Source organism: Simochromis diagramma, unplaced genomic scaffold (genome assembly GCF_900408965.1).
Source record: "Simochromis diagramma unplaced genomic scaffold, fSimDia1.1 OVJJ01000606.1, whole genome shotgun sequence".
NCBI classification, from domain to species: domain Eukaryota; kingdom Metazoa; phylum Chordata; class Actinopteri; order Cichliformes; family Cichlidae; genus Simochromis; species Simochromis diagramma.
In genome coordinates, this window is record NW_024387233.1 from 1272458 (window position 1) to 1293718 (window position 21261).

General features: G+C 42.3%; 1 protein-coding gene across 14 annotated transcripts in view; it reads right to left on the reverse strand.

The window, feature by feature from the left end:
* Positions 1–21261, reverse strand: part of LOC120746893 (LIM zinc-binding domain-containing Nebulette-like) — a 171141-nt gene that overhangs the window by 112918 nt on the left and 36962 nt on the right. For 4 of the 14 annotated variants that reach the window (XR_005698963.1, XM_040052411.1, XM_040052419.1 and 1 more), the window contains exons 1-7: positions 8085–11090; positions 5516–5587; positions 1841–1942; positions 1552–1662; positions 1271–1381; positions 1041–1151; positions 718–828 (exon numbers count right to left, since the gene is read on the reverse strand). Coding sequence is in view for 13 of the 14 variants with exons in the window: in XM_040052411.1 (XP_039908345.1) it covers positions 718–828; positions 1041–1151; positions 1271–1381; positions 1552–1662; positions 1841–1942; positions 5516–5587; positions 8085–8480 (1014 nt within the window). In the remaining variant the exon portion in view is untranslated. Of the gene's footprint in view, positions 1–717; positions 829–1040; positions 1152–1270; positions 1382–1551; positions 1663–1840; positions 1943–5515; positions 5588–8084; positions 11093–18591; positions 18700–21261 lie in introns of those variants that run through there. The other 10 variants (XM_040052409.1, XM_040052408.1, XM_040052410.1 and 7 more) reach the window with 5 other exon arrangements.

Here is a 21261-nt window from a genome sequence, read left to right on the forward strand (position 1 = left end):
TTCTTTCCTCGTCTTTCCCATTCTCCTTTCCTTTCCTTTCCATCTTCTCCTCGCCGTTTCCTTTCTTATGCCCTTCCTTCCTTCTTTCTTTCTCTTTCATCCTTCCTTCCTCATCTATCTTTTTCTTCCTCTCTTAATTTAGTTCTATCTTTATTTTACTTTCTCACTTTCTTTCTTCTTCTCTTCCTTCCTTTCTTCTTTCCTCTCACCTGTTTCCTTCCTGTCTTTACTTCTTTTCCTTTTCTCTCTCTTTTTACCTTTCTTCATCTCACCCTTCCTCTTTCATCCTTCCTTCCTTCTATCTCTTTCTTCCTCTTTAGTTTCAGTCCTGTCTTTATTATTTTCTTCCACTTCCTTTCTTTTTCTCTCCCCTCCTCTTTTTTTCTCTCTCTTGTCCTTTCCGTTCTTCCTTCTTTCCTTCCCTCTATCTTTCCTTCATGTCTCACTGTCAACTTTGGTGTAATTTTGCTTTTTCTTTGCTGTTTCTAAAAATGTATGTTACATATTTTGTTACATTTGCATTCACTCAAATCTGAAAGACCGAAGGTGGAAATGAGTCTCGAGCAGGCGCATTTAATCTTGCACTGACAGATATTTGTAAAAGAGGATCATGGATACAGTTTGTGTGTGTGTGTGTGTGTGTGTGTGTGTGTGTGTGTGTGTGTGTGTGTGTGTGTGTGTGTGTGTGTGTGTGTGTGTGTGTCTGTTTGTGTGTACCTCACTCTGCAGCTGTGACACCTCCAGAGCGTGCTGTATTTCTGGAGTATCAGCGAGCTGGGAGTAGATGGAGATGGAGGCCTTCCTCTTCCCGTCTTCTTTGTACTTTTTCTGAAACAGAACGACATCAGAACCAATCAGAATAGACCAGGAAGTAACAAGACACAAACTAGTAGCTCTTTACAGATGAACTTTAAAGTCAGTGTGGCGGACGTCTTCCGAGCTCTACAGCTGCATGAATCTGCCACAGTCAGTGTGAGCAGCTGTGATACGGGCTCAGCTGAAACATGTTGACACAGAGCTGCGGTATAACAGCCGAGTACCTCGCTCTGGAACTCGTGGACGGTCTTGGCGAGCTGCATCTCGGTGGTTTCGGGAAGCTGAGAGTACAAACTGCTGCTCATCTCCTTCTTTCCCTCCTCCTTGTACTTGTTCTGAGGAGCAGAGAGAGTTTCAGAGGGACGAGTGGTGCTGACATAACACTTCATTCACTCATCTTCATTTATTTTCCATTTTAACATTTAGTCTCAACAATCCATCCGTCGGGTCTGACCTCGCTCAGTATCTCAGACAGCTCTTTGACAAACTGGGTCTCTGTGGTTTCTGGCAGCAGAGAATAAAGAGACGAGGAAATCTTTGTCTTCACGTTTCCTTTGTATTTAATCTGAAAAACAAACACACGCAACTGTCAGTGCTAAAGCCAATGAAACATTTTTAATGAGAAATTTAACGGTCTTGTCTTCAGAGTTTCAGTCATAGTTTCTATGAGAACGCTGTAAACGTGGCTCGTGTGGAGAAACTGACTAAAATCAGGCCGTATTGAAGTTGAACTACCTCGCTCTGCAGCTCTGAAGCCTCTCTGGCATGTTGCGTCTCGGGAGTCTCCGGCAGGATGGAGTACAGTGAAACAGCCGCCTCCTTCTTCCCCTCCTCCTTATACTTAGACTGAAACAGTCACATTTCAGCACAATGAGCAGACAACTCGATCAACGTTTAAAAGAGAGAGAACGAGTCATCGTGGGGCCAATTTTAGACCCCAGAGATGAGGAAATGTTAGACAAAGACAGCAGATCTGGCCTGGTCCTCACTTAACATTGAAGCACAAGTACGATGTGTGTCAGACCTCAGAGATCACAGCGCTGATGTTCTTGGCGTGGATGAGTTCGGCTCCGGGAACAAACAGACTCTGTCCCTTCATCTTCTCGAAGTCTTCTTTATATCTGACCTGGAGGATGAGACACGGGTGTTAACGTGTTTCTGAGCCGAACTTCTCGTGAACTTGAGCTGCGTCCCCACGAGGACCGTGTGATGTGTTTTTCTTTTCAGCCGTGCAGACGTTTCATCCCTTCAGGTTGTGAGTTTCAGAATCTCTCTCTGCTGCCTACCTTTTAATTAGCATCAGAGGATTGAAATACATTAACTGCATTATGTAACTTACACTGGGGATCAGTGACAGCACAAGCCGACCCCGTTACATGAACTCCAGGTGAAGTATCACTGCTACACCTTCTCCTGATTGGCTCCTGCCTGACTGAGCTCTCCTCTCTTCTGTTTGGCATTAGGTTTTATCGGGTGGGCGGGGCTTGTGTGTCTCCAGAGTTGCGTGGGCTCTCCAGAAAGCTGATTAATTGGTTGTACGTTTGGGGAATTTTGTGGGCTTTCACCATTGTTGTATACATATACGTATAAGTTTCATTATTTAATGGTTAAACAATGAAACTTATATCTACAGTTACTCTGGATGTCTCTTAATTTCTGGATTATTCTCAGTTTTATTCTCTGTTCAACAAAACAAGCTGCTTTTATTAACTTCATGATCCCAGACTGATTAAAACTATGCAAACTCTCTGTATTCTGGTGCTTTGCTAATGAAGTGACCTGCAAATAGTTCACCATATATTTTCACAATGTGCAGTTTGGTGTTTGTCTGAATCTGATTGGATGTTCGGTCCAATAACAGCCTGGCAGATTTTCTGTAGAGACTCTGGAGAAAAATGGAATTAATCCACAGACGACAATCTGTCACAGCCAATCTGTGACAGGAAGTCAGTGTGGGCAAAAAGCGACAGGTGCTTAAAGTACTAAATACAGCTTCGATGGCTTCTAACCAGGAACACGCGAGGCCGACTTCAGACTCAACACAAATAAGCAGAACAACACGTTCTCAACACCTCGACACAAACCAACGCTTGGTCAGACACCTATTCTCACCATATTTTTAATAAAGCGGCTCTCAAACAAGACAAACATAGTTCAGCCTCCAACAATTTTCTTCATTATTTATTATTAACAATAGAAAAGGATGAAAGTTGAGTTTAAAGGAAATAAAGGTGAGCACAGTGCAGTCAGCAGACTCCTGTTTGTACACTGTTCTTACAAAACTCCCACAGCCACTGTCCCGAGGGAAGGGGGGCCATTAATCCTGTTTCAGTTTATTTACACCTCATTTTATGGTTTTTAAAACTCGTCCTTTTGCTGTTGTTCGATCAGGTTTAGCCATTACTTAGTTAGAGTTGGGGTTACAATACACTCCTACACCATGTTAAGCTTCTCAGACACGTCCTTGGTTACCGAGGTTAACCAAAGCCCCATTGGCTACCTGAGGCTTGCTATAAAAGTGAGCCAGTCTCCATATGGGATGGCTGTGGCTCAGGGGGTACAGCAGGCTATCTACCAACTGGAAGGTTAATGGTTTGAGCCCCGCCTCCTCTAGTTTTGCCCCTGATGTGTTCACTGAAGTACAAAAGTGTGATTGTTAGTTTAAAAGTGTTTAGATGTAGAAGTTGAAGTGTAGAAAAGCATTATTAGTTCTAGTCCATTAGCCATAAACGTCAGTATTAAACTGCAAAGCAGAACATTTTGTGCTTTCTTGGGCACATTTAACCTTTCATAACATCTGCAGAGAAACGTCTTCTATTCTTAGGGCTCAGTGCGAGCGGTTGGACCTAGCAGCGGTAGCTACATCTATATTTTAGAAATGGTCTGATAAATGTAGCTGTCTTCATTCAAGTTGTCACAAACACAACTTTAAATTGGTCTTTTGGTGGATGTCAGCTTTACCATTTATAGAATCAACCAAAGAAAAAAAGAAAAATCGGATTTTTTCCACCATCTGTTGTGCAAATTCATTAAGATTCTGCCGAAGGATGGCAAAGTCATTAGTGTGTGTTACACCTCTTAAAAGGATGTTTGAGGGCAGGTTTTCTCCCATGTAGAGAGCGGCTGGAGGAATAAAAGTGAAAATGATTTCATCAGGTGGGTTGAGTTGCTTCCACTGTAGCTGATGACTCATTCTGCTGTTGCTAACAGCCAAGCTGCCAAGTTTGTCTCACACCAGGGAATCAATATCTCGCCCTCCCACATCCAACAGCAACATTCAGCCTCATTCAGCGTTTTACTCCAAAAGGCTGTTTTAGAAGTCAGAAAGCATTTTTTCTCCTTTGAGTATATTTTCTCTGCGTGTTGAATAAAGGGCAGCGCAGCACTTTGGTTACCAATGGCAACGCTCTTCGTGCTGGAAGAGAGGATGACACATTTCTGTCTTACGCCTCGAGAAGTTCACATTTTATTCATGAGTTACAAATCAGGCGACGCAAACAGCAGCAGGTGTTACGCACCACGTCGGACTTCACCGTGATGACATTTCAGCCCGAGAATTTAGCCGAGCTAGCAGCATGACATCAGCAGAGCCAACTGGGACCCCAACGGCTATTCTGCTGGTGTAGCCTCTCAGGCCTCTGCTGTGGGTGGTGCATATACGAGCCGAAGTTTCCACTTTTGCTTTTCTGTGACGGGAACATTTGCAACTGCAGAGGCATTTAATCTTAATCACATGATAATCATTGTCTGCATTTCTAAGCAGTCTGCTTAGAGAGATGGGAACATGATGACAACACTTTGTGTCATTATGTTCCCAACTGTCACATTGACAGCCATGAAACATTTCACAGATATTCACATGATCCTCTCTCAGAACTGAATCAATGATTTCAGAGGGCTGAAAACTGGAACATTCAGGAGCTCCCTCACTGCAGTGAACCTCATTAGTTCTGTTGAAATTAGCAGAATGATGTTGAATTAGATTTGAATATTTTGGCAACTAGTGCATGATTCTTTCTGCAAAAAGCAAAAACAGAGCAATAGCAATGGCCTCCATTTCCCCCGAAGATATATAAACCCCCCCCCGAATAAACAGGGTTTTTCTTTTTTAAAGATGAGGCTCAGTTGTGCTGTTGGTAATACAAAGAGTTCATGTGGGCAACAAAGTATTTCAAGGAAAGATCCTGTTGATTCGTACACTTCTCAACGGTGGAACGTCACCTGGTACATTTACTCAAGTACAGTTTTATTGTTCGTGAAATGTATTTGAGCGTCTTTATGTTCTGCTGATTTCTATTTCTAAAGCAAGTATTTGAAACTTGAAAAAAAAACTGACCCTTGAACTATATTTTAATGCAAACATTGTGCTTTCTATTCCAAAACATTAGTTTGAAAGGTTTACTTACGTTTTACATTTTAAAATATAGAGCTACTATTGTGATTATGAATTACAGATCAAACCACCAGGCAGTTTATAAGTTCATAAAATCCTCTCCAGCTGCCTAAGAAGGAGAAAATGACGACATTATAGCTGCTGCACGCCGTTAGCGTGTTAGCGCACATGTGTGTTTGTGCATGCTGCTCAAACTAACTCACGGTGCTTACACTAAGTGCAGCATCACAGAGTTGTAGACACAACTGTAGACAATAAGCATGAACGGTGACATTAAAATAATGAGGTGACACTGAATTAACTCACGTCACTGGCGAGCAGGCTGCACCTCCTGTTAAACGCCGGGTCTGGCAGCGGAGGCTTCCCGTCAGACGAGGCCTGAAAAACACGAGACGATATATAAGAATAATTCTGACATTATATAGACAGAAACCAGGAAAAAACATTATTATCCTTGGATGTAGGAAAATTCCAGCATTTACATGAGTGGCCATTAACCCTTTAAGACCTACCATAGAACCAAGTCCGCCAGAGCTTACTTTATATTTTTACATGTTGTAGTGCCATTTTTGGGAGCATTTCAAGTTGCTATACATCAATACAACCATTATAGCCCATATTTTAATAATATGTATGCATTAAGTCCATAGTATCTACATAAATGCAAAAAAGTGCAATAAACTATAAAAAAAATTGAAAATCGTTTTTGTGGGTTTTTTTTTTTACATATATTTCCACTTAGAAAAATTTAAGAGGTTTATTCCTCAAAACTTTAAATACAAAAAAGTTGCAAAAAATAGTTTACAACAACAGGACATTTATTTTGAGTGTCTTCATAGTTTTATTTTTGAGATACACCAATTTTTATATACTGCAGAAGAAATGAAAATAAATCCTATTATGCAAATTTGCAAAGAAAACAGCATATGCATCAAAATATACTATTTAAAGCAGTGCAATCTGAGTTCTAAGCATCCCAGAAACTATTCAAAAAAGCATGAAGTCAAACATGACTTATAAAAACACCAGTATAGGCTTATAAGGCCTATAAGTAAAAAACTTCATTTTCCGCGAAAATGATGTCACTTCCGGTTTCGGACAGGTAATAGCGGACATGCGATAGTTCGCACTGACGTCTATTTCAATGTAGGAAGTGTTACAAACAGCTGATCGGATCGGCAAAGCGTGTTTCTGGAATATTATGTTTTTGTTCCTGCAAGTGCTTTTTATGCAATGTTTGCAAAGCCATATGTGGAAGGAAACCGTGACTGAGGACAAGCTGATGGCATGAGATGTAAGTACAATTCCTCCGGTTTCATATGCAAAAAAAAATTATTGCGCTAATTTACGTGGTTCCGGTTCTACAGGGATTTAAAAAATAGTCCGCTCCGACCGGCTTTAAAGAGTTAATGCTAAAACTAACAGGAAAAATGCAGGTTTGATGGTTTTATTTTTAGATGAAATCAGTTTTGCATCCATTGTTTGGGAAAGATTTTAAAAGCATTCAAGCCTGAGTGAAGACCATTAAACACAGTATCCAGCACCTTTCATTTGCTTCTCACACACCTACATGATAACATGGAAACGCTTATAAACAACGTGGTTTCAGGACATTCGGCTGTCATGCCTTTGCTTTATTTCACTTTTTCAGATGCGATTTTATGATGTCACATGGCATGGAAATGGTCAGAGTCAGACACACGGGTCAGCTGTCCTCATGCAAAACCTCACAGCACAAATGAGAGCAACATTAGGTAGAAGTATAGTGTCCTTCATGACACCTCTGCATGTTACCAGGCTGCAGACAACATGTTGAGCATAGAGTTTATTCATGCAGGTCAAAGAGTCAAGATCAGCCACAATCATGCCAAATTAGCTGATCTCTACAATTCTAATTGCTAATGTTTTGCTGCAAGCCTCTTTGCAACCCCACCAGCCACTCCATGGGTATAAAACAGCAATGGAAGTCCAATGAAAAGAGCAATAAAGTCTTCCTGGCTGAAGTAGAAACTGATGGACTGACTTCACTAACGATCCAGAGCAACAGAAAGCTTTGAGTCAACCAGTGGAAACTTCCCTAATTCATGCACTGTTAATCCTTTGACTTTCTTAACAGGCTGTATTCAGCCCCCCAAAATCCCACTATCCAAGGCTAATAATGGCACATTTTCATTTGTAGTTTCACTAATCCTCTCTAAGCCTTTATAAAAACCTGCAGTGCCAGACAAAGGCCTGCGCCAAGGTCAACAGAAAGACTCCCACTCAGAGCTTAGAGGTGTGGGGGTGTGACTCCTCTTAACAAAATTTGCTGCTCTACAGACTTCATCAAAGAACGGGAAGATTCTCAAAGTGTTTGGTAGTTTGGGAACATGCTGCTGTAGTTAACAGGGAAATCAGTCAAAGAATAACCAAATAGGCACAACTTTTATGGAGATCTCCTGCTGCCTCCAGAAGCTGTTTCTCTCTGCAGAACAATTATGTTTGTTCTAATTAGACTGATGTTAAGACCATTAAGATTTGTAAAGAGATCAGATTTATCATGGAGGCTTTCTAACAATAGAAAATGGTGGGAAACTTTATTTATTTTCTCTCTTTTATGTTTGATGAGATGAGAGCTGCACAAATGTAACTCAGGGAAGCAGAATTTAGCCCTTTTTTCTGAAAAGCCTTGAAACTATTTTAAGATCCTCTTTGGTGTGAGCAGCAGGCTTAGTGTTCTCCCAAACGTTTCTGTGCTGTGATGAATTTCCTTCTGTTTTGAGTATAATTAAAGCACAAATCCAGGTTTGTAAAAGTTTCATCTCCTCATTTTGTGTTTGATGAGTTTGTTGTTTCTGACAGAGTTTATAAATCAGTCAAATTTCGAGGTTCTCACCTCTGACTCCCACGACACCAGCAACCTCTTTGCTTTTGTATCCTCATCTTCATCCTTTTCCTTTCCACCTGCCTCCACCTTTGCATCATCATCTTCCTCCTCCACTTCCTCTGCTGTATTGTGACTTTCAGCCTCTTCATGCAGACCTTCAGCAGTTGTATAAGCAACCGTGCCCACAGTGGTCGCTGATGTTACCGTGGACTCCTCTTCATTTTCCTCCACTGTCACCACCTTTTTTGTCTCTGCAGCTGAAGCCTCCTCATTCTCCACCTCGGCCAGCTCTGAGGGAAAAAAGAGTTCATGTTGAACTCCAGAAGAAATAAACTTGAAATTATATTTATTTGTAAACACACAACAGGGACAAAAGGTAAAAAATGACAAAAGAAACACAAACATGATACCAAAGGTGGGGAACGACACTAAGTGACACACAAGACAGACAGAAATAATAAACTCAATTTGTAACTGACACTGAATAAAAACCAAGTATTCAGAAAGTGAAAGTGTAAAACATCAGAGTAAGTCAAACATCTCAACAACTCCATCATCTTCTTCTTTTGGCTGCTCCCTTTAGGAGCCACCACAGTGATCTGTCCACCACCCTGCACGCCTTCCAACAGTACATCCATCAGTCTCCTCCGTCTGAGCTCCTCCTCTTTCACTCCTGCCTGGCAGCTCCATCCAAACAAGCTTTGCTCAGTATTTCCACCATCCTTCCTCTGCACATGTCCGAACATCTCAGCTTTGTCCTTGGACGTTGTCTCCAAACCGTTCGACCCGAGATGTCCGTCTGACATTTCTACTCGTCTCTGATCTTTTCCATTCTGGTCACTTAACATCTTCAGCTCAGCCTCCTGCCTTTTTATCAATGCTACTGTCTCCAAACCACACATCACCTTGTAAACCTTCCCTTTTACTCATCTCCACCCGCTCAGCCCTGCCTGCACTCTGTTCTTCATTACCTCAGCTCCAGCCTCCCTTTCATTCACACAGCATATTCTGTCTTGCTTCTACTGACTTTCATTCCCCTTATTTCCAGTGTATACCTCCAGTTCTCTAGGCTCTCATCCACCTGCTCCCTGAGGAACCAAGACTTAAATAATAAGTCCAAAAATAAACCTTGACATCACTAAAATCACCCTCAAAACAAAAGGAATCCAAAACTAATAATAATCCAAAAACTTCAAGCACTGCGACGACGATCACAACCAAACAGAAATTTAAACTCAAACACAACAGAAAAGCCTGAAACCACGACAACTTCTGTGTAACATAAAACTGTAATAACAGTAATAGTTACCACTGGGACAGAAATAAATAATAACTCTAGATATAACTCAGCAGTCAATGTAGCCTGTACCCAACGATTAGAAAGTAAGTAAAGCAAAAGTATTTGATTGGATTTTATTCATCTTGAACTGGCTCAGGGTAGATGACAGGCAGAGAGTTCACACAAGATGTTTATTTAAATAAAAGATAATTTAATAAACACAAACTAGCCACAATACAACCATCACAACTGGTCTGATTCCAGGTGGAGTGGAAGAAAAACACGAGCAGTTGATCTGGGTTTGCTTTTATAGCCAGGAAGACACATCCGAGCTGCGTTGGGTCAGTCTTCCCATGTCAGCTGATAACAGGCGTCCAGCAAAGACGAGCCTCCTGTCACAGTCCTCCATGTTACAGTCGCCCTTGATCTGGTGCTAACAGCTTCCTCAAAGTCATCCTCACCCTGTGATCAAGGTCGTCTTTTGTGCTCACTGGACAACAGGTTGAACTTTGGCTTTTCAGAATAAGATTACAGTCACATTACATTATAAGTCATCTCCTAATGCTGCAGGTTACTGTGTGCGGTTACTTTCATTTTGACACCAAAGATCTCCAACTTTACGTCCTCAGACCTTCACCTCACTCGCTCGTTTTTCTCTCACCTTCAACCTGTGGCTGATTTTCCATGCTGTGTTCTTGGCTTCCTCTGCGTATGTCGGTCTTTCAGGTTTTACTCACTGCCTCTTATTAACCTTCTCCGATGTAGTGATCACTCAGTTTTGTCACTTTGTTCCAGCACTTCACTCCTCCACTCCAGGTCCTTTAAACCTTCTTTGCTGTCAAACTTTGAGCTTCTTCGACACTCAGTTTCTGTAATGTCGTGTTCGCCTCTCGTTTCTCTATATATTCAGTAAAACCTGTGAGCGTCTGCACTGCCTCGTCTAGCCTCCTGCGATGGCTGAATGTCTTCTCTGACTCATGTTGATCGAGTGCCTCTTATCATTTTTAGCTTCTACATTTAGCCCGCTACTCAGAATCTTATCACCGCCATGCCCCTCATCCCAGCCATGGTGCCAGCTCTGGTACAGCGTGTGCTGCCCAGAAACAAAGACAGGGGCACCGGAGCTGTGTGACTGTGTGACTGTGTGACTGTGGTGTGTGTGTGTTCAGGGATGAAGGTGTCGTATGCTGGAAGGCATTCACCACTTACAAACAGACAAATATTAATCAGATGCCTTGGTCCCTGCAGTAACTGATAAACTACAAGCACTGCGTTGACATATTCATTTTAAAATTTCTACATATGTTAAAGTTATTATTATTATTACCGTTTATGTTTAATGTTTTATTGAAGAGTGTAAGTCCAAGTTCATTGCTTCATTTAGCTTTGCCTTTGGTGCCCTGAGATAAAGATCCAACAGTGTTGCTGCTGAAAAGATCAAACATCCTCAACATCTCATCTCCAGCTGAGTTTTTTATTTTTCTTCTGAGCAGATGTGCAGCTTTCTGTCTGCAAACCAAAAGTAAACCCACGCAGGGTCAGGAAAGACCAAAAGATCTGAGAGTAGCTACACCACCAGTTTGTAAATCGCTTGATTATTTATGACATTCAAGTCATACATGAAAAAATCAATATAAATCCACGATAGCGAAAATATCCATCCATCCATTCGCTTCCGCTTATCCTTTTCAGGGGCGCTGGAGCCTATCCCAGCTGTCATAGGGCGAGAGGCGGGGTACACCCTGGACAGGTCGCCAGGCTGTCGCAGGGCCAACACACAGGGACAGACAACCATTCACACATTCACACCTAGTGGCAATTTGGATTATCCAATTAACCTATCCCCACAAGCTGCATGTCTTTGGACGGTGGGAGGAAGCCGGAGTACCCGGAGGGAACCCACGCAAACACGGGGAGAACATGCAAAGACCCCGGCCTGATGGTGGAATTGAACATATGGTTGAATTGGAAATCTAATAATGTTATATATCACTGATTCCCAAAGCGTGGACCGCGGCTAACACCAAACTCTGCTGGAACATTTAAATAAGGCCCGCGTGGCTGCAGAAGTGAACAGCTGGACAACAAGAAGTCATTTCTGATAAATCAACACCAGAAGTGAGAGCCCACGTGTTCCCGCCTCACCTGGTATTTAATGTCAAACAACTTAATGTCTTTAAATATTCAGATCTGGTGCTTCAATAGACCTTTGACCTGTCAGGGTGTATCCGTCTACACCTGTTAAACAGGCTTTGGCTCACTGCAATGCTAAACTGGAAAGTAATTAAGAAATTAAGCTCATAGATTAATATATCTGGAAACAAAGAAAATTAATTAAAGGTATGAATCTCCATCAAGCAGCTGTTCAGAATGAATCAGTGAAAACATAAACAAATAGTTTGTTTGTGGTGTTTAGGTGATGTTCAGAGTTGGGAATGGGATCTGAAGGTCACAGGATTAAGTTTGGTGTTGACTGTTATATGTTATATTTACATTTGAAGTTTTAATGCTGGAACTATTTTCAAAATAAAACAATCACTTACTCCCTAAAACGTATTACTGAACTATCATCTGATATTACGCACTGATGAATTTAAATACTTTATCTGTTTATGTTTTCCTTTGTACTCAAAGTGTACACAGGTGCAGAATTAAAACACCCATTTCCTTTAAATATTCCAGCATCGTTTGGTATGAATGATTTTCCGATATGAAGCCAGAGACTGCAGGTGATCTGGCTCTGGGATGTGTCAGATGGCTGTCCATGTAAACAGGACGTCGACCTTATAAAGACCGACCGCGTAGGCGCCGAGTGACCATCTGCTCCCAGACTGCACAAAGACTAATCACAGCTCAACACAACAACAAAGGGTTCATTTATCACCATTGACACCGAATCATCCACATATAACAGCAAACTGACTCTGAATTAAGAAAATACGCATATCAAGCAAAAAATAATAAAATGTGGATAAATGATTCTGATCGTGGATAATGCTGTTGTTGTTGATTATATGAAAAAATAAGCTTCAATAATCAATGAAAGCTCATTTTTCTCGGTTTGGGCACTTTGGAAATGCACATTGTCCTGGTTACACAACAAATCTTACAAACTGTGACATATTAAAAAAAGTTAATTAATGAAAAAGATTTTTCCAGTACCTGTTACATCCCAAACTAGTAAAAACATCTGTGGACTGGAATGTGCACGGCTCAAACCTGGAAGGCTCCACAACCAGCAAAACCCAGCTCAGCCTGTAAACTACACGACAGGCGACTGTAGCCACACACACCTCACCCACGGCTTGTGCTCTGCTTTCTGAGGCTTTTACAGCGGTGAGCGTAAACTGGCTGCTGCATGTTAGGATTTAAGGACCGTGACCCGACACACTTCCCATTGTGCTTTATTGTTTTAATGACTTTGCACATAAACACTGTTTCCTGGATTCGGCACAAGCGTCCACCAGCTTTCCAGCTGCCTCTGGTCTCTGACCTCACTATAAACAGGGGGAACCCTCATTAGTTAGATCATGTCCACCTGTCCCTCTAACCTCGCTGGCGCTGGCCCTTGAGCTCACCGCACCACCCCTCCCCTGCAGCTGTGCCACACCTCCACCACGATTTTAAAGACAAAAGTGACCAAATTTACACGAGAAGGTGAGGAAATAAGCTTTCTGCTAACATGAGCAAGCCTGGTTAGGAAGCCAAAGACACACATATCTGCTAATTGATGCCACCATTGATTATCTTCCACTTATTAAGAGATTTGCTGTAAGTCATACAATTGATTTCCATGTATAAATGCATTAAAACAGTAAGACAAAGACAGCTGAGAAGCCGGTGCAGAGGTGAGGGTGAAAACACACTGCAGTGCAGTCGCATCCCTAATTTTAAACTCATAACAGTCTCCAAATCATTGAGCTGCAACAGAATTCACGCAGCTTACTGTAGTTATGATGTTGGAAAGCATCAATAGAAACCAAAATCTTCTTTGAAGCAGGCAAACAAGTTTATTTCTGCTGCAAAGATTTTAACATTAAATGTCTATGAGGACTCGCTGATGGAGCCAGCCTCTTGTGGCCACTAGAGGAACTGCAGCCTTTGGTACTTCAGCTTCTTTTTCAGCTTTGGAGGTGTCCATTTATTTATTTTGACCAATCACATTAAAAACTTAGATTTTAAGTTTTTATTGTGATCACTGTGAAGAAAATACAACTGCAAAACTTTACTATCGGATTGTGTTAGAAATCAGGATCAGTTCCACGGACGGATTTGTTCCAAGAACAGCATTTTCCTCCCACAGTTAATTGTAAATGTAAAAAAAAAAAGAAATATATATAAATACATCAGTTACCATGACAACTGAATAATGTTGGCAAGAAGATGCACTGCTGACTTCTGTTACAGACCAGCATGCTTTCATAACTGGTGATACCATCGTCTTGGGGCACTTTCTCATTAATACTCATAATATTTATCCTTCTACTTGATATTCCTGTGCTCACCAGCACTCACAGAGATCCAAACCCATCAGGGGTCAAACAGTAAATCAGTGGTTCAGTGGCCTGAGAAACAGCTGAGTCCTGGCTGACTTTGGGCCTGCAGCCATCACAGCCTCACCCAGAATCACAGCAAACACGACTCTCTGGGAACGAGCTGCTTTGGTCTCTTCTTGAAGCTGAATTTGGAGTTTTTATAGGTGGTAAAAAAAGAAAGAAAAGAAAGCCTCCTCACTGACCAGGAGCTCTCTCTCTCTCTTTGTGTCTTTCCTCAGATCTTGTTAATGAATTCTGAAACACAAAGCTTTTCCTGGGAGAGGCCCTGTGATCTCGTCCTGATGTGAACCAGTGCTGCTGCCAGCCACAGCTCAGCAGAAACAACACATTTCTCTTCAGGTTTTCAACCGTTTATTTTTTAATGGAATACTGTACTGCACTACAGATAAACTCAGATCCTGCTGCTCTTACTGACAGTGGAAACTATGCCATACCAGCGCTTTGAAGCTGAAGCGCGTCTCGTCTGCAGCTTTTTGCAGATGATGTTTTTCCTTCTAATTATCCTGCACTGTGATGTGTGGATGACATCGCTCTTTCTCAATTAAGCAAACAGAAAGCCAGCTGTGTTATTTCCGGATGCTCTGACCTCGACTCTTTAAGGATCTGTTGCTTGCAAAGAACCTGCGAGTGATCGCTGACAACACTTTCAGTGTTTAAAAAATGACGTTCGTGCACGTTAAAGCACTGATGGAGGGGAAGCTCTCATTCAGCATGCCTTGAATTCATCCCAGCTCTCCCAGTACTATTGTAATGGTCTTCATTCAGGTGCCAGTCTGCTGTCGCTCAGTTTTTTTGAAGCTGCACCGAACTCTGCTGGGACACACAAGCAAGGCCAGATGTCACCCTGGTGGCGTCTGACAGTTTCCAATGATTTCAGACTTCATAGGTGTTTCTTTTGTTCCCTCTACACTACAGAGCTGAGCTGATGCACCACAGAGGTGAAACTGCACAGCAGTTTCTCCTAAATGTCGGGACGGACGTCCCCTTTATGAACATTTTTAAATCCTTTAAAAAACTATTTTCATTCTTTGGCTTTTAAACCAAACTGAGTTCTGATTTTGACATTTAGAGTTTTTAACACACTTATAAAATAAACGGACTCATCTTAACACCACTGGACTTGCTTTACAGCACGATGTTGAAGATTAAACTGAGCAATAATCAGGCTTTTTCTATCCTTCTGTATAAATAGCTGCAGATTATTAATATCACCTGTTATGTTGAACATAATAACGGCACGGAGGACAGCAGGGTCGAGGTTAATCTCTGTTCGTTACATCACTTCCACTCTCCCACGTATGTCAGTGCTGTCTCACTACTTTAGTCTAATCATCTTCTTTTACCCAGTCAGCCTCCACTCTGCACTAAATCTCACTTCCTTCAATTCAGATGAAATGCGACCCCCCCTCCTCCCCGTCTCCGCCTCTCTCAGCGCTCCATCCAAGCCTCCATCTTTAGGGAAAGGGTTAGGAAAGCAAGTCATCAAGTCAAAGCTGATGGTTCTTACATGTTAAAGTCACTTATTAATTTAACACAGGTCTCAGACTGAATATGAGGTGAAACCTGAAGCCGAGGGGTGGCAGTCGGGGCTGAGACGTGAACCCTGAGTGGAACATGCTGGATGTGGGAGGTGTGACGACCTGTGTGACAAACTTATGGAGCTTCTCTAAAAATGGCCGGGTGGTGATTAGAGGCTGTCAGCTGGTGGCAGGGTGCTGGAGGGGTGTGATGAAGCAGGTGATACGCAGCAGGTCCAACTCACCACTTTTAGATGTGATGATTTCCTGCTAACGCGCTGGTGCCCGATCCCACAGGGGGGAGCTGTATTTAAGCTACAGGGTGGACCGAAGGCAGGGTCATAAAGTTTCAGCTCGTCAGAACTCCAGGAGTGACAGGATCTCCATCAGCGAATGAATGAATTCCAAAACAGACGCTCGCGCCGCCTTCGATGACAATTACTCTTCGTTAGGTGACAGCAGCATCAGAGCGGGTAATAAAAACCGAGGGAAGCTGAGGAAGAATTTCAAACCTCAGCCATACGACAGACACACTTCTAAGAGCGGATTGAAGCCTGACGTGAGGAACATAAAAAGTTCTCATTTTGATCACCGCAGCTACATCGTTAACATCATCTGGATTCCCACAGCATAGCAATGAGACTCAAGGACAGACGACGAACTACGACACCCGTCAGCGTGTCCGAGCGGTTAGCATGAAACATTTTTCCTAATAAAACACGAGCTGCTGATCATATTCAACTCAAATCAAACGGAACTGCTTCTCTCCGTCTTCGTCCACCTCCTCTTCCTCACACTTATCCCCCTCATCTTTCTTTCGCCAAGTCAACCTCGAAAAGAGCTGAGTAATAAAATAAAAAGTGTGGGCTGTTAAAGGTCACAGCAATTGAGCGAGAGAGCCAATGTGTGCGTCCTAATTAAAGCAGAGCGAGAGAGGAGGGAGAGTTTGTGCTAACGGAGCGGAATAACACGATCACTCGGTCAGGTAAACAGAGGCGGAGCCCAAGATCGACAGGCTGGAAATGAAGAACCCAGAAGAGACGAGGGAAAAGAAACGGCTAAATATGTCAGCGTACGATTAACTCAGTCCAACATTGTTCAATCTCATTTTTATACGACTGAACTGTTTCCCAAGTTTCTCACGTGTGCTGGATAATGTGAGGGTCACGCTGCTCACACGTGTGTTAGTCCTGTGATGGGCCGAGGGCGGGCATACCTCACCTTTACACTTCCAACACACAAACAAATCAACTATGTTTTTCTTTTCTAATAAAGTCAAATTGTTTAAAACCAGTGTTGGACCTAAACCACATGCCAGGATTCATACATGGTTAAACTGGCCTGAGCCCGGGCAGATCAGGGAATCTGCGGGGTTTTCCTCTGCACAGTGAGCAGGTTTCCCAACAGACGACACGTCTCAACCATCTACTGTCAGTCAGACAGTTGGAAACAGGTCAGAAAATGACACTGAATATAAATCAATCTGATAAGTTTTTGCACACATGTCAGTTTTTACTGAATGCTGTTTAACCTCTCAACACCTAGCAGGTCACTGGCAGCCTGCAAAGAGTAAAGTTGGGTTTTGTTTTAGCCATGAGCTACATGCAAATGTTTCTATATGTTACATTTCAAATGATTGTTTTGGGTTTTTAGTGAGAGTTTTTGCATTCACGTGTTTCAAACAGAGCAAATCTGCACAAAACGATGGACCCAAAAGACTCAGACTCCACAAAGGATTCAGTAATTAAGTAATCCCACAACCCCCGATTTCCAGGATAAAACATGGAAAAAATACAACGGAGTTCCAATAAATCGACCATACAAACCATCCAAGATCTAATAATATATAAACCAAAATCACAAAGGTCAGCTCTGCAAATAGAAAGTAGAGAGTAATCCCTTTTCCACATTTTTCCCAATTCCTAGTTTGCTCCACTTACATGAAACCAAACAAACTCCACACTGACTTTTCCCAGTGATCCACAAAAGCACAACAAGTGCACTTCACTACCCCACTAACGACAAAACTCAAGAAAACGTCTAGAACAACATAAAGGCAAAGAGTCCACCAGTCTTCAAAGACTATATATAATTTATATGCTAACATATATTTGAGATAAAGAGAGATGTCAAGTCAGAGTACATGTGTTTAGACTTTATTAAGTATAAAAACATGTTTAAGCTCATATTTGAATGGTTTGAATGGTTTTGAATATTTTGAATCGGTGGAGGAGATGCAGTGTGATAAACTGTAGATGCAGCAGTGCACGATGATCTTTGCTTTTTAGGGGCAGAAGTGCATGATCCTAACTTCATGACCAATTTCTAAAATTTCTCCAAGACTGCTGGTTTTACATGTTTTATAAAAGCAGGAATACAAACGTAGAACAATCAGACTGACGTAAAAAAAGAGACAGAAAACGACTACAGGAAGGAAACAAACAGACCTCAGCATCATCCACTGAGCGTCGTCTGGTCATCAGGACACATCTGTAGAACATCTGTGCGCATAAACACACACACTCTCTCACACACCACAAAAAGAAAACAATCACAAAAAATAAAGTTCATTAAATGTTGATTTTAAATGATTCAACATCACAACAGTAGTAACTTCTGCATTTCTGACAAACTACTTTCTGGACTGAAATCATTCGTTTAGTGTAAAAACACTCAATAGTTTTTAATCTTTACTGGTAATAAATTCAAACTTCATTCAGTTGATTCTACAACATTCAAACATCCACAAACTTCTAGCAGTAACTCCGTCCTCCCTGTTTTCTAGCTTGTCTTGTTACTCGTGTATTATCGTTCTCCTCCTCTGGCCCTTCACGCTCCCCTTTGCGTCTGTTCTCTCCCAGAAACCTTTCTTCTTCTTCTTCTGTTGCCTTTCAGAAACATTCATAATGTAACCTACTTTGCCTACATTCAGTAAATAGAAGTCGTGATCACTTACACTAATGGTTGTAGAAGATGCTCCTCTTCAAACAGCTGACGTCAAAACGCTGCAGGGCTTGATGATGTAGACATTTTGTGTTTGTGTGTGTGCGTGTAAGAGACTGTGCTCACCGACCAGAGTGCATCCTCACACATACACACACACACACTCTCATATACAGAGCGACAAACAGTAGCTTGGTGTGTATCAGTGTGTGTGTTCATACGTTGCTGATCTGCTCCTGAGTCCTTCTGAGTCTTTGCATCTCCGGAGTGTCGGACACGATGCTGAACCCTCGACCTTTGCTCTCCTCAAAGTCCTTCTTATACTTCACCTGCAGGAGAAGCAGAGGGAACGAAACACTTCATGTCAAAGGCACAGTCACCCTATGAAAGCGTCTCTGTGGCAGTGTGAGGGACACAACTCGATCTATATTTGATGTGCTGCAATATTTAGCTCGTCCACGTCTGTCACACTGTTGCACAAAGACAAACACCAGCTCGCCGTCTCCAGTCGAGTACTTCCACGCTTACACTCGCTATTTTCAGTGCACAAGCGTGTTCACACTGACAAGTGCGGCTACATGACGAGCACAGCAAGGATGAACATGAAACGCTGGAGCTACACTTCTCAGCCTCAATCGCTGACACACCGAAGAATCGTGGAAACCACTCAACTATTCTCAGCCAGCAGGAGGATTACATTAGTTTCGACTTCAGTTTTATGTGGTCAGACACCCGACAGGAAGCAAATGTCTGCAAAAACCAGCAGCTGACTCAACAATTAAACAGTTAAAAGGTGCAACACTCTGTTTTTATCTTGTTTTATTCTGTGGGACAAGTTATCCCCACTTAAAATTTAACTTCTGTGTTTCACATTGCAAAGAACAAAACATGAAAAATATCTTAAGTTTGTGCTTTAAGGCTTTATTTAGTTAGACAAGACAGGAGAGGTGGAGAAAGACTGGCAGTAAAGCGCCTCGGGGCAGATTCAAGCTCAGGCCTCTGCAGCCGTACAGCGTGAGACTCACCTGCTGAGCCTCATGAGCTTTACCAGCACCCTGACAGAAAGTTTCAACAACAGACCTTATTTTACGCATCCAAGCAAAAGTCTATTCAGAAAACCGACACAAGGGAGTCACAACTCAGAACGTATTCCAACAGTCATTTCCAATACCTGCACACTGCGTGGAAGTGTACTAACAGAAGTATCCAAACTCAGAGACAGTGTATAACATTATGCAGTAAGGCTTTGAGAAGAGCAGTGGTTCAGTTTCCTGGATGAGGATCCGCAGACGGCTGCGATCACGATGTGGTTCAGGAACTAATTAACGACATAATTCAGCTACGGTCTCATGAAAGCAACAAAACCGTGATGACGTGTAATGATATCTGAAGGTGGATTTCACCTTTAAGTGAGCCCACACAGCAAGAAATAATTACACCACTCGGCGCTCAGATACGCCGCGGCAACAATCAACCTCACACGGTGTGAAAAGGACTTTAAATATGCTGTAATTGCCCCGCGTACGCTTGGAACTCGATCTGCAGGATATGAAAAGTAAAGAAGTTTTTATTTCTGGCTTTAGAAGCTGATTTTCACTGCTCGAGTCCCACAGAGGCAGTTTGGTTAATGATCTGGAAAAGTTATTTCAGGCCCACACCTATAATAATGTTTATGTGACTGACTGATGGTTATTTATTGACTGAAAGCGGAGCTGCTACTTAGTAAACTTCTTTTAAAATTGCCTTGTGCTGAGACAAAGCTGCGGATGACACAATAGTGAAGATTGGGACATTATGGCTCCAAACAAGTCGAGATGACAAGGTGATTATCCAGAGTGGCTTCGTCACTTCATGGATCTCTTCTAAAGCCACAGCTTCCACTGAGAGGTTGATAAACAACTCATGAATGAAAGTCAGACTAACAGAGCCCAGTCTGCAAGAAAGTGAGAGCGAGACGCTGTGAGAGGTGTAAATAAAAACAGAATGCAATGATTTTTGGGAAGAGGCAACAAGAGACTGGAAAAGTTGTGCAGAGCTAAAAAATAAAAAAGCGTGCCGACACTGATGGTGTTGATTAGTAAAATGACAAAAAAGAGACTGAGACTATCAGAAGGGACGATGGGGAGGAGTTCACCTCTCTGTGACAGACGGCATGTTCAAATCATTCAGCGATTTAACAATCAAGCTTCTGATGTAAGATTTCATCATCTGTCATCATCAAAGATCCAGAGAAGTGATGTTCAGGCCCTCAGGCAGAACTCAAACACACCTGACTCTGTGCTGGAAATCACTGCACGGGCTCAGAAACACTCCTAAAAACCACTGTCAGTGAACTCATCGCTGCATCTACACAAAGTTTGAACTCGACTGTGCAAAGATCCAAATCCGGCAACGCTGTCGCCTTTTGACTCCAGTCTGACCAATCACAACAAGCCGTGGAATAAAGAGAGGTGGGACTCGATCTTAAGCCTGTATGACAGAATGAGGGGGCGTCGGCACACATGCACAGGGGTAGCTTGTGCATCTGTGGAGGCCTCATTAATGCTGAGTGTTTGGAGAAACATGTGCTGCCATCCAGACAACATCTTTCTCAGGAAAGGACTTGCTTATTCCACACTGACACTTATTCCACATTTTCCAACAGCACAGCTGTTAAACTGGTCCGCCTGTCGTCCGGACCTGTCACCCAGCAGCTGAAATCGAGCAACAGGAATAAAAAAATCTGGGAACTCGGGAGACCAATTCTGTAGTTTTAAAAGGCAAACACTTGCAGGGTCTTGTTAAAAGAAGAGGTGATGCAACTCAGCGGTAAACATGCTCTTAACTCAGCGTTTCTGAAGTGCGCTGCTGGCACTTAAATGAGCGGACATGTTTCAAAAGAACGATTTCTT